Below are 15,020 nucleotides of genomic sequence, written 5' to 3'. Positions count from 1 at the left end.
CCACATTGTCTCCACAAAAGCACGGGATATAATTAAAAAAAAAAAATTAAACAAACACATTCTTTCCTGTCATGAGCTAATCTGATGGACTTAATTTGTTAACATGAAAATTCCACATTAATTTTATTAACGTTTTTAATAATCAATACAATCTTTTAAGTGTACACCAAACAACTTTTCAAAAACTTTTTATATTATATTTGCATGCATATAAATTTAAATTTGAACAAAATTTATTATTTAAATAATTAAAAATTTCAAATCCTACCTCAACTTCTTTATAATTTAAAATTCTTTTTAAACCCTTGTTATTTTAAATTTTCATGAAAATCTCTATCTTTCGTCATGTTCATTCACCAACTTCACTATCTTCTAGACTTTGACATTGTCAAGTAGGATTAGAGCACCAAAGATGATCGAGATCGAACGACAGACATTGATCGGGACTAAAAGGTTGATGTTGATTGGGACTAGATGGCTAGCTTCAAACGAGATCAAATGGCTGACGCTAACCAAGACCGAACGTCAGACCTAATTAGGATCGAACAAATGATTGGGTTGAACAGGTAGCTTTGAATTGGACTAAACAACAGGTACTAAATCAAGACCTGATGACCACCTTTGATTGGGATAGGACTATTGATGCCCTTCGTGATTGGACCACTGGCATCAATTGAGATTGAAATGTCGATGTCAGCTTGGGCCAAATGGCCTTTGCCAACTAAGACCAAACACCCAGTGGCAATAAAAAGCAAATTGCAAACTTCTCTGGGGACTGAATTGCTGACAAAGACTGAGACTAGATGACTAACTTCAATTAGGATCGAACCATCATCGTCAATTGGGTTTATAAATTTGAAATTTCAATTCGCTTTCACTCCTCTCCCACCTCGTGCTGGTTCACTGCCATTGTCATTTGATGTTAGTCCACTACCATCATCTAGCATCGGTCTGCCGCCACCACCAAATGATGGTCCGTTTGCATCCAACCGATGTCAATCCATCACTATCATCGTTGTTTAGGATTGGTCCGTGATCACCATCTTCAATCCATCCACCTTCATCATACAGCGCTAAACACCTTTATTAACAGGGAATGGTTTCATGTCATCATCCAAATCTATTAAGCAACACTTAAACTATTGTCATCATCCTGTGACTATTGTCATCATCCTGTGCTAATTCGTAGTTTTGTTTAGGACAAGATTGCCAATGTCAACGGGGATCAGATTGTCGTTGTTGATCAAGATTGGAGTCAGAATTGATTAAAGCCAGCCCACCACCCTTGATTAGGACTTGGCAACCAACTTTAACTAGTAGACCATTGTCATCCAAGTTGTCTTTAAATTCAAATATAGAATTTAAAATTTAAAATTTTATTTAAAATTCTAACAAAGGATTTTAATTTTATAATTTAAAATTTTTTATATTATCCAAACAAACAATTTAGAATCTATGAATTTTAAATGTGAGATTTCAAACATAAATTCCTAACCAAAACTCATCCATCCAAACACCATCTTAACATTTTGCAGGAACATGGTAGTTTATTGCAAGATAGTTCTTTTATTAGTCTATTTTGTTATGTATTTTTTTTTTAGTTCTATTTTTCTCTACCTTTAATTAATATATAAACTCATGAAAAATAATAGTTTATGAATTATTATTTAGCATTAATCCAAATTAATTATTTAAATAATTGTTCTACTTGAAGATATGGTATACAACTCAAAGGCTCTTGGTTTAACTAGTTAAATTAAGTTATCATGTGATTTCGAGCTTGAATCTATAGTTGTGTTGAATAAAAATGTCATCTCAAGATATATACTAGTGAAGTCATTATTTGATAATAATGATCCGACATAATGTAGGGGTTTGGATTAGTCAAATTAATAATGGCATGTCTGGTTTTTGTTCTTATTTTTTATTTTTAAAAATTATTTTGTAATACAGTTTTTAAAATTATTTTTAAAACAAAACAAAATAAAAATTTATTTAGTTATGTCAATTAAAAGAATTTAGAATTAAAAAATGAATTGATAGTGATGATTATGGATGGTTGGTGATTAATAATAGAAACTTGTCAAGGTAACTATGATTTCTAATAATCAAATGTAGTGTATTCTAAAAATAAAAAAATAAAAAAATAAAATGAAAATAATTTAAAGTTGTTTCTATTTTTTTTATTTTTTTTTAAAATGAAAACAGTTTTAAAACAATTAAATAAAAAAAACACTTATCCAAATAATTTTTAAAATTTTTAAGTTTTTAAAAACAAAAAATAACTTTTAAAACAGAAAACAAACAAACCTTAATTTTTCCATGTTAGTTTTGAATAATTCAGTTTGATTATGGTAAGCGAGTGCATGCATGTCTCCTATCTCCATCGTTTTCCTTTGACCATGCATGCTTCTTTGAAAGTGGAGAGATCAATTGCCTCAGGGCTCCTACTTCCTCTATATCAATAGTCAACTAACATGGCGGATTGGTTCATTAATCCAAATTGGAATTCAGTTTCTTTTGGAATGGGAATCATTGTCCATGTATTCAATCACAGATGATAGTCAAACATCAAAAGATTGAATTAAACTTAAATAATATTCAAAGAATTTGGAAATTCAAAATTAAATAAGAATTCCTACTTTCAATATATAACTTGCAACCATCAAAATAAAAATTTGTAAGTAAAATTTACAAATTTGTAAACAAAAAACTTGTTAAACATACCATCCATTCAATGGTTCAAGTTAGTTAATACTTTTTAGGGTAAATATAATTTTTAATCTCTGCATTTTGCTCACCTTTTACTTTCAGTCTCTATTTTTTTCAGTGTTCTAAATCCCTATATTTTTATTTTTTGTTATTTTAAGTCATTCCAAGATCTTTATACTTTGTTCATAGGATGATCAAAAATAATGAAAAACAAAAATGTATGGACTTAAAAAATAAAAAAAATGATATAGAGACTAAAAGCAAAACGTGAGTAAAGTATAGGGACCAAAAGTTATATTCATCCATACTTTATATCATTAATTGTAATTTTCAAAATACAAATTTACAAGTAAAATTTGTTAATTTGTAAAAAAAAAAAAAGTTTTCAGATGATACTATATCTGATAAGTTTTTCATTTATAAATTAGCGGATATCATTGCTTATAAATTAACGAATTTTTAAACCAATTTATTAAATTAAAGATCCTTTAGTCCTTATTTTAAATTTTCAAATCATTCAATTCTTATTTAAATTTAATTTAATATTTTGATATTTTATCATCATTCTCCTTTTAGTCATGCAAAACGCCCCTAAAGCAAAGGGGGAAAAAATGCCTCTAAAACAATTTTTTTTTTTTTTTTTTGTAACGATAGCTTCTAGATTACGACAATTGTAGCAAACTCTTCAAATCTTTACCCTGAATCACACAGGTAATGCTTAATCCCTGTCTATATATGCATAATAAACTCAAAAATATTAATTTTTATAGGTATTAAAAAATAACTAATAAATAAAAATATAAAAGAAGAATATTGGCACAGTGGCCATGAAAAATATAGCATCCAAAAAATGTGGACAGAGTTTTTGAAAATTTGGAGTGTGGCCCTTCACAAAATTAGTTGGAATGTAATATTCTGTTTTTTCTTTACCCAAAACAAATGTCCAATACAGATAAGCATAAATTATGCATGACTTGTTCCATGATTCATAATTCCTTTACCAACAAATTTTATAATTTATGATATAATATTCACCTAATAGGTTAAAACAAAATATAATATATTTTTCAAATAAATCTCTTTGTTTTTCGCAAAGCGGGTCGATTAAATTGCCTCACGAACAGAAAGCAGTGTGTTATTGTTAAGTCAAATCCGAAACCCACGAACAGAACCAATGTATTCATTGTTTGTCGTCGATATAAATTTGTATATCATTGGTAAATGGTATTAAAAATAAAATTTCAGCAAAAATTTACAAAAGTATTTATTGTTGATGTCCACAACATCACAAACACTTAATTGATCAAGCTCTTATAGGTGTATGAGATCAACATCGTAATAAATTTAGAGTATTTTGAGTCGAACTCAAAGAAAGACAGTGATGTTTGTTATTTAAGAAAATGAATAAAAATTTTAAAAAGTGATTTAATTTTATAATTAAATAAGAAAATGGTGAATGTAGTGAGACGATGAACCAATCAATCAAACAAACATTATGGATTAGGACTCACCTATCAAGATGAATTATCCTAATTCAGTTAATTATCTTCCTTTCTTGTACAATAACAAGCATTTCTAAGATACCCTGATTACCTTATAGTATATTAGGATGTATTTAATTAAAGTTAAATATAGCTCTCACTAAATTTTTCTCTCTAACAAAACTATAAAGCTATGATCTAAGCTATCACAAACTCCTAGATTATTTATAATCTAGTTATTTGTGTTTATTTCTTTAGATTTAGGTAAGTTTTTTATCTTTCAGTCCATCAAACTATCCACGAACAATCTATACAATGGCTGTCTATATAAAGAATAATTAAAACAAGAGAAATAAATATCAAAGCAAACATAAATTTTCATAGAAAAAAAAAATCAGTGTTCAACAGGAAAAAAATAATTAAAATAAAATAAAGAACAAAATCCATTACAGTCAGGCTACTCCTTACCTTGACTGGGAGTTCAACAAGAACTTATACAGTTGAAATTACAATCTTGAATAGGAAACATGAACATAGATAAAGAATAATAGAAGAGAGAAAGCTTCTAACTCAGAAGACTCCACCAGACTTTATAATATGCCTCCTAACTTTTAGATATGAGATTAGATATGTTGAGAGGCTTTTGGGTGATTTATTTCTAATTAACTCTTCCTTCTTAGGCAAAAAATCTATCTAGATCATGCCTAAATCTTATATTATTCTTTAATATATGATATTTAATTCTCCTGATTGTCTTCTTTTCTTTCTTTTATTTAAGTAATTTACTCTTTTTTTCTTGCATAATATAAAAATGAGAAGATATGAGAAGATTTTGTATTAAAAGTTCTTCATTATCTTATATTTAAGTGATAAGAGAAAAATATATATAAATTAATTAAATAGGTACAAAGTATATATATCTATTTATATATAAAATATGCCCTTATCTTTAAGTAGACAGCTAACGTAATATCCTGGAAAACAAATTAGGATTTGGTTGCATAAAAGGGTGTACTTAAGTAAATTAATATGTTCAGTGTGATTAATTGTTAATTTCAGCCCTAACCACGAGTCTGAAGCAAAGTCGGGTTGCCTAAATTGTGAAAAAGGGAGAAAAGTTGAAGGAAGGGATTCTGTGTCACATTTTACGGCATATGGTTCATCCGCTGCGACGCGAGTGTGGGAAGTGAGGGATTGGCCTCTCTATGCCAAAATCTTTTGATATGGTAGGGAAATAGATTGAAACCAAAAGAGAGAAAAAGGAGAAAACAAAAGGCATGATATTTGCTTTGTTAAGACACGAACTTGAGGATCATTGAAGATATTTTGAAGCTTCTTAACACCCAAGGTAAGTATATTATACTTCTCCCTTTTCTTTCCTTCCATTTTCATGAAGGTTAAAATTAGGGTTTGAATTGGAAGAGTAATTTTCGGCCTTTATGAGTTATGGGTCTTCACCCATTAGTTAAAATAGATATAATGAGGGTTGTTTACAGTATTTAAACCCTACATTTATAGTTTTACGAGTTGTTGGTTGTTGAGGTTGGCATTTATTAAGGGAGCTGGGAGTGTTTAGTGACTGTTAATGGTGATTAATGAATAAACCTAATAAATATGATAAGAAGTGAAGATTGTGCTATGATGTGAATTGAAAGGACGAGTTAGTGTTGGAAAATTACTCTAATTTGAGTATTAATGGATATCCTTGTGAATTAATTGTATATTAATTATTTTGATCACCATTCAAGTTATTTGAAAAGCTTTGGGGAGTTGTGTCTTGAGGGAAAACCTTTGATCGCTTAAAAATTTGAGGTAATCGGAGAAAAATCTAGTTTGTATAGTTGTTTATTAATTAATTATTTGTTGAATTTAAATTTTTAAAACTTGTATGGTGTTTTGAGAACCCATTGATGTAATTTTGGCACCATTTGAAGTTGTATTGAATTGTTGAAAGCAAAATATATATTTATACATGTGTGATAAATGATGATGATTGAGAGCGTGTTGTTATGTGATGTTGTTATGTAGAGTATAGTAGAGAAAGAGAATTATGAGAACATGTTATGATATGGTTAGTGTGTGTTACATGGTGTACAACTTGTTATTATTGCATAGCATTATTGGTAGGAGTTTTGCTTAGGGAGAGGAGTCGGTTGGTAAATCCATATGGTAATGGTGGCTTATCATTGGAATAAAAAACTTGCCCTAGCACTAATCGTTGGAATCAGAAGATAGCTAATATGTCATAGTTGATTCAAGAACATCATACCCATTCTACAAGGGACTCGAACCTAACTAACCTCCACTAGTTCGTGAGGAGACTAAGTTAGGGATACGACACCATATGGTTGTTAATATTAGGAAAAATTGTAGTACACAAGTAAGTAAGTAAACCTTAGCTTGATAACTACTCACAAGTAGAAGGTTGAGTTAGTCTGAATTATAAATGTAGCTACTGATAGCCACTAGTTTCATGTCGGAGGTAACAAGAGGGTATAAAGCTGACATTGATCATGCATTTATAGGTCCTACCACATGGTTGTTATTATTATGATTCGGCGTGTTTTAAGAGGTGCATGATTGTTATTCTTGTGATCTCATTATGTGCATTTTTGAATATATAAGACAATATGTGTTGCATGCTTGATCACATGGTTGTTATTTTTGTGTCCAAGGCTATATTTGACACTTGTGCATGTGATATTTTAGTTTATTTCCATTTATATTCATAATTAATTGAAATGCAACTGTATATGTTAGGTTAACCTTGGTTATTGAGTAATTGTACTTATCTCTTATTTTTCAATATTTTTAAGGCTTAGCTCATCAGATCAAAAATAGGGAAACCAACCAAAGGTATAGGATTTTGAGTAAATCCTACTTGTAAACCTCCTTGTTTTGCTTATGTGTATTTAAACATTGTTAATTTTCTAGCTAAGATTCCATTTTATTATTTTGTATACTTACATTATAATCAAAAGTGTTTTGTGTGTTTTGTGCCCTGAGCTAGTGACATTTGATTTTAAAGCTTAAATAAGGCTGAAATATTAATGCAAGTAGGGAAAAGTATATTTTGGTTATCATATGTTAAATATTAATGATTTTATACAAAGTTACCTCCCCTTTGTGTTTTTGTGAATTATAGGGTTGAGGGTTGAATTTATAATGTATGTGTATTGGAATGGATATGGTGTGTTGCACAAGTTCTAATTGATCCATTGAGTATGAATTAAAAATTATTATAGACTTTTGGCACTTATATTATGGTTTGAGCTTATGGTTTGAGCACCCCGGTTGTAAGTTTTTATGAAAAAAAAGTGAATTTTTAAAAAAGATATTCAACTTTTGATAGAAAAATAAGTTGATTGTGAAACTTGTGCCATTAGCTAGAATTGGGAGAAGCTCTCTATAAACACCTAGATTACCTCAATCGGACGTCAGATGGAGAAATAGAAAAGGTTAGAAGTTTGTCCTATGTGTTGTTATATGATAACAAAATTTGCTGTCAAATTCATAAAATGCGTCGCGACACATGGTACGAAAACAAATTGGCCACGGGGCATGTGTTGCTTTTGCACAATTCACTATTTCAAAGTTTATATACTAATGTTTTGATTTTTTCTTGCTTCAAATGTTTTCACATATGTTTTAAACTCTATTTTGTAAATGTTGAAAGTTATGAGAGTATTTTAAATATTAAAAATTTGAGATCTCATTTGTATAATTTGACAAATTTGTTAACTGCATTGATGTTTAGAGATTAGAAAGGATTGATAAGGATAACTTTATTTGTCTAACTTGAAGACAGCTAACCCAATATTTTATTGAGAAAATTGGCCCACTAGCCCAAAAAAAATCTTGTGCCCGTAAAATATAGACCAAATTTTTGAAAATTTTGGCGTATGGCCTGTTCATATTAATATATAAAAAGTTTATCATTAATATAAAAGGCATTTATTATTGAAAATTTTAAATTTTACAAGGGTTTACCAATCATATATAACGATGTATCATTAAAAAAATATGATAAATAATAAATATTGGACTGTTTGCATTATAGTTGTTTTATTATATTTATCAAAGATAAACCTTTTATAAATTTTTAAATTTTTAATGATAAACTTCTTATATATTAATGATAAATTTTTATATTGATATAAAATTTATTATTGATATACAAGATATTTATCATTGAAAATTTAAAATTTTACCAGGGGTTTATCAATCATATACAATGACATATTATTGACAAACATAATAAATAATAAATGCTGGGCTGTTTGCATTATGATTGTTTTATTATATTTATCAATGACAAGCCTTTTATAATTTTTCTTATTATGATCATGGTTCTCAACAAATGTTAAATTAGTAGTACAAGAATCCTTTAAAACTCGTAGATTGTAATGAGCAACTATGGAGTAAAACACGTTACAATCAAGAATTCTAAAGGACATGGGCACATATTTTGCTTTCCAAATAACTTCCATGTTTATGATCATTGATCACAAATAGACTCAAATTTGTTTTAGAATCTTTAGGAATATCTTGAAGAAGCAACACGGGAGCTTCAAACTTGTAATATTGTTTTTTCTCTGAGTCATTTTTGAAAGTCACGTCATCGCAAGGTTCTTGTTACCTATTGAGTCTAGAATTACAAAGACAAAAGTTGAAGATTACAAAGTTTTTGAACGCGTGCAACAGAGGGATCATGCCATTATCACCGATAGACACAAGAAGGGGGAAATCCAATGCGGCCCGCTGGACCTAAGTCTCCATATCCCGATGCTCTTCATCAGTTTGTGAGATGGATGCTTCAACCTCAGCAGCCTCAGATAGATGTTGAAAAAAAAAAAAAATAAACTGATATAGAACCCTAAATCAGCGATCTTGAAAAACAAACTTGGAAGAATCTTCCGCTTCGACGCCATTGAAAAGAGGTTTTGCAAATGTGATCCAAGAAGTCCGGAAACCATCACTGCCATGAACTCTGTGGATCGCCATCGTGAACTCTGTAGTTCGTCTCTTGCCCAACGTTCAGTCTTCAACTTCTGCTCCGAGCAAATAACTTTTTTTTCTGCATTATATTTTTTCCACTGAAAAGTGGAAGTATTACATTTTTAAGAGTATTATATTTTTAAAGGTAGACTTACCATTTAAATATCAAAATGGCCATCATTCAAATTTAAAAAATCTTGAACTATTATTTTTGTTTGATTATTTTAACATGGATTATATATACAAAAGCCTCTATAAAACACTTATAAAATGTTACTTATAAATAAAAATAGAAAATAAATTTTATTATTATTTTATTTGAGTTTTTAAATGGAGTATTGTGTGTGGATAGGGTTTTGAATTTGATGAGTGATTTAAGTCTATTCACTCAATAATATTTAAATTATAATTATTAAATTTTATTAATATTTAAAAATTATTAAAATAATTTTTTTCCAAAATTTTAAAATAATTTTTATGGTCAAAACAAATTTTACATATAATTTGAAATTTAATACTTTTTTAGTATTACATATGATAAAATCTCTAGGAGTTATTTAATTAAATTAAATAGCTTTTATTATATTGTGTGAAATATTTATTAAATGAATAGATTTGAGTCACTTGTTCAATTCAAAATGGTCGTGCGGATAGATAGATTATTATTAGATTAAAAGTGGATCATCTCGTGCCATCAAACTTGTGACATTTGGAGCTTTAATGTGCGTGACTCAATGTCATAATCTAATACCACGGTGTGGAAAAAAAAAGAAAATACCATGGTGTGAGATCAAGCGCAGGGAAGGAAAATTGGTACGAAAGATGGGCCCAAACATAAATATAGAGATAGAGATGGCATACTGGCATAGTGGTCGACGCGATCACCATTGACGTTGACGGATTCGGCTTCACTCCTCCATACCCTTGCTCCTCTCACGCTCGGCTGCACAATAATAACACCTGAATTATTTATTTACACGGCCTAAATTTAATATTTTTAAATAAAATATAATTTTTTTAATAAATTTAATTACCAATTTGCATAATCTACATTGATCCAAATTTAATTTTTAATTTTTTTATAATTTTTATAAATTAAATATTCAAATGTATAATTTAAACATAAAATATTTATTTTTTATTTTTTAAAATTGTTTGTTAGTATATATTAACACTATTTAAAGTATATCTGAATAATTAATTTATAAAAATTTTTAATATTTAATTTGAATCATTCATATTAAATATATATTATTCAAAATATATCTGTTTAAATTAGTGATTAAATTTATTAAAATTTTTTATAAAATATTAAATTTTAAATATTTAAACTTAATCTGAACCGTTTCAATTTTACTACGGTATAAAAAGTGTGGGAAGAGCAGAGGGCAGGAGACATCGACCATGATTCCAATTCTACTCCTAGACCCCACACCACCATCCATTTACAAGCACGTCACTCTCACAACTACATGCTAAGTTTTTCTTCTAACTTGTAAATTATTAAAAACATTGAATTGTCTTTTTTTTATAATTAATTATTCTTTTTACCAATTTTATACTTTTAGGGGAGATTTAGATTGGAGTGAAAGTGGAGTTTGAAATTTTGGCCCTTAAAAAAAAAATAAAGGAAGTGAAGTTTGAAATAAATTTGAATTCAGTGAGTAACCTTAATCTATTCATTTAATAAGTGTCTTAAATGACATGATAACAATTATTTGAAGAGATTTTGTTATACAATATTTAAAAAGTATTGAATCTTAAATTTTTTGGGAGGATGAGAAGCGTTTTGATCATGGGAATTGCTTTGAATATTTTTTTATAAGAAATGTACATCAATAATTTTTAAGTATTAATGAAATCTAATAACTATGATTAAAATATTCATTGAGCAAGTAGATTTAGATCACTCAGTAAATCTAAATATATAAGAAGCAGAAATGACATTGATGAAAGTGTACACATCAAATATTGAAAGTATATAAAATGGAATGATAAAATAGAGTGAATTAAAGATATGAGGCAAACTAAGAAGTAGCATTGATTCTAGTGAAAATAATTATAATCGTTTAAGCATGAGATCTCAAGTACCTTTAAATAGTTAAATTTGACAATGTTTCAATCTTACTTAGTCAAGTAGTCATATTTGGGACAAGATTCCTCAACGGATGGCTGAGAGCAATCGGGAAATGAGAAAGAACACAAATAAATATAGAAGGGATATGAATGAGACACAGAAAGCAGACAAAGCAAAGCATGGGTACACAATCACCTCAGTTTCGTTGAAGCCACATGTTTTCTTCACTCGTTAAACATTCTGTCCTGTGTTTTTCCTTCCCAGCTACCACTCTCCTCATGCATATCATATATATGGGGATAGTAAGGATCAAGGGAAAGACCAAGTGCGTGGGTCAAATTGGTTTCAATGCGTAATGTTCATAAAACCATCAACACAACATTTTACCTCTAATTATGAAAAAAACTTGTATCGTAAAATCAATATGAATTGCATGCCAAACACCCAATGGTGTACATGTAATATCTGAGTGAGCACATATCCATTATAATATATCTCATCTCAAAGAATCTAAACAAATCTCTCTCTCTCTCTCTCTACTAAGTTTTATATTAGTTTGAAGTTTTATAATTTTGAAAGGATGTCTGCCACTTAATCATACCCAAAAAATATGGGACATGAGTAAGAATTGAAATGTACTAATATAATGCTGTCCTATAAGCTGCACAAATGATGCTACCACTTGTCCTGCATTTCTGGCTTCAGTGCTTCAGACGCTAATGTCTATAACTTCCACCTTTTCTTTTTTCTTTTTGATTGCATATCAAATAAATCCTAAAACCTACTCTATCAAAATTCCTATAGTGAAATCATCTAGCCAATTCTGCTCCATAATACGCCTAACCTTAATTAGATGCCTGCTATTAATTAGCTTGGGGCATGCATCTTAATATAAACCAAATTAATTAATGACACTATCCTTTATGGGATCTTTCCTTTTTCTATATCAGTTTTCTTCGTGAATAGGCCTCTGTAGTAGCTAGTTGGCTCATTCACAAATTAATCAATCAATCTCTATCTATTATCTAAACTTATTTTTAGTGGCCCTCGTGTGCTGTCCCCAGTGAATTATACTCCTAAAAATAATAACGACCATCTGATACAAGTGGCTAAATCTATCGAAATCATCATTGACCCATTACACACGAGTATTTAATGTTGTTTGTCCCTCTGCCACGTAAACTTTTTGATATATGTGAGTATAATATATCAGTTACCTATTGAGATTTGTTCCTAAAAGACTTGCATTTTGTTTTAAAATAACTAATTAATCGGGTATAAACTGAACCCGATTAAAACACACGATTGAGGCAAAAACTTTGGATCAAGCAGGCTAGCTGACAATTTCAAAGATATATTAGGTGGAAGGAACTTGGTGGATGCTAGCTAATACTCGCAAGTTGACCGAGACTCGTTTTTGCTTTTTAACTTGATATTATTGTGCAGATGGTGGTGCGGGTCAAATTTGCTGGTTTGAAACTTGTAAATTGTATTAGGCATGAGATGATGAAGGTTGAACCTGTCCATTCAGACTACCTAATACCTGCCTCTTCTGTTCTAAACTAAGAGGACATAGAAAACAAGTTTGGGTGGTGAGTACAGTGACTGACCCCAGCTTCAATTAAGAGCGATATGCTCTAATTACCAAACGGGGTTAGCCCGGTCACTTCAAAGCTTTGTATCGCGAGATTTGGAGTATCTACTGCTCTCTTTGAAACTTCCTAGTAATGATTCATTAACTCAAATGAAGGGCTGAGATTTTGGGTATTAAAGGGTAACAGAGAAAGTAGACACCCCAAGTCCCGTGTCATGTTTCATTTTAAAATGGCCTCAAGTGGATCAATCTTGCTTCCTCACTTTGTCCTTGCAGACCCCACAAAACCCAACTCTGATATAATTGCAGCAATCTCACTAGCTACTTCTCCATCCAATATCTCAATCTTCTACATATACATATGTATGCACACACATATATAATAGACAGCTCACTTGGCCTTGCGATGCTAACCAGTCCATGTTCTCTCTCCTTAACATGTGAATCATGGAGTTCCACAGATCGTCTTCTTCATCCAACCATATTCAATCTAGACCAACGTCTCTGTCTTCACAACGCAGCCTTGCTTCAGTTCCTTCCCTGAACTCTCGGTCTCAGCATCACACCTCAACCTATCACCAGTGTCTTGCAACTCTCAAAGGTCACACATCTTATATATCCTGTATAGCCCTTGCAGGGAAATTCCTCTACACTGGATCATCTGATGGAGAAATCAGGTCCTGGAATCATGCTTGCTTTCACTCTCAAATATTCGACCCTGAACAGTCAAATTCATCAATCACTAACATGGTGACGGCAGGTAAAGGTGCAGTGAAGTCCATAATAGTTCAGTCTGATAAACTCTTCAGCGCTCACCAAGACTATAAAATCAGAGTCTGGAAAATTAGCGGCGACGAGCCTGACCGCCACAAGTACACCCGTTTAGCCACACTTCCGACGTTTGGTGACAGAGCCACGAAGGTGTTGAATCCCAAGAACCATGTTCAGATAAGGAGGCACAAAAAATGCACCTGGGTTCACCATGTGGATACAGTCTCTGCTCTGGCCTTGTCCAGGGATGAGACCTTGCTTTACTCAGTTTCATGGGATCGTACAATCAAAGTCTGGCGAACCAGTGACTTCGGATGTTTGGAATCAGTGAACAACGCGCACGATGATGCTATAAACGCCTTAGCAGTTTCTGAGGACGGTTACATATACACTGGATCAGCAGATAAGAAGATCAAGGTATGGAAAAAAGGCGAAGGAGGGGAGAAACATTGTCTGGTTGATACGTTAGAGAAGCACAACTCTGGGATTAATGCTTTGGCTCTGAGCAGTGATGGGTCTCTGTTGTATTCAGGTGCTTGCGACAGATCAATATTGGTTTGGGCAAAGGATGGAGAAGAAGAAGATGGCAAAATGGTGCTGGTGGGTGCGCTTAGGGGACACACCAAGTCCATATTATGCTTAGCCATGGTCTCAGATTTGGTGTGTAGTGGTTCTGCAGATAAAACAATAAGAATATGGAGAGGCGTTCATGATGATTGCTCTTGTTTAGCAGTTTTAGAAGGCCATAGTGGTCCGATTAAGTGCTTAACTGCAGCCAGTGGTCGTTCTAATCCGTCTGAAGAATCTTTTCTAGTTTACAGTGGCAGTTTGGACTGTGACATTAAGGTGTGGCAGATCATCGTACCTGTTCTCTAGTTCTGTTTTTAACACATGAAGGGAACAGTCAAGTGTTCTTTTTTTACTTCTCTTTTCCCTGGCCTTTCCATCAGTGTTTTGAAGTTTTGGATCTTCGTTTTAGACCCTAAGGTAATAGTATTTTGAATTCAGAAACTGGGATATTGTTGGCTAAATATGTATGTGATGTGATACTGTAGTCTATACCGAAAAATTTTGGATTCAAATTCAGTAATTATAGATATTGAGTGCACATGTACCATCTAAATAATTAAAATTCAATTCATATCAACGATCCGTGAAATTTTATTGACGGTGCAAGATTATGAGAAGTATTAACTTTCTTCTTCATGCTTGAAGTTTTGCTGCGAGATTAATTGTTCTCCAGATTTTACCACTGAAAGCTAAAAAGCCTAATTTATGAAGGAAATAATTTGAATATCTTAAAAGTGAAGTTTCAGTTGAGATTATGAGACAAAGAGAGTGAAAGTAAAAGGTAAAAAAATAAATTTTGTCAATATTTAAGATGTCT

General features: G+C 31.0%; 1 protein-coding gene across 1 annotated transcript; it reads left to right on the top strand.

Annotated features, from left to right (window-relative positions):
• Positions 1-13,116: 13,116 nt before the first annotated feature.
• On the top strand, positions 13,117-14,743 carry LOC129309822 (protein JINGUBANG). The gene has a single exon (XM_054951548.1). It carries the CDS (start codon positions 13,310-13,312, stop codon positions 14,507-14,509), a length of 1,200 nt encoding a protein of 399 aa, XP_054807523.1. The 5' UTR covers positions 13,117-13,309; the 3' UTR covers positions 14,510-14,743.
• Positions 14,744-15,020: the final 277 nt, after the last annotated feature.

Source organism: Prosopis cineraria, unplaced genomic scaffold (assembly GCF_029017545.1).
Source record: "Prosopis cineraria cultivar Desert tree isolate PC_DT_omini unplaced genomic scaffold, ASM2901754v1 PC4, whole genome shotgun sequence".
Classification (NCBI taxonomy): domain Eukaryota; kingdom Viridiplantae; phylum Streptophyta; class Magnoliopsida; order Fabales; family Fabaceae; genus Prosopis; species Prosopis cineraria.
The sequence above is the reverse complement of the archived record's forward strand: the minus strand, read 5'-3'. Positions and strand labels throughout refer to the sequence as shown.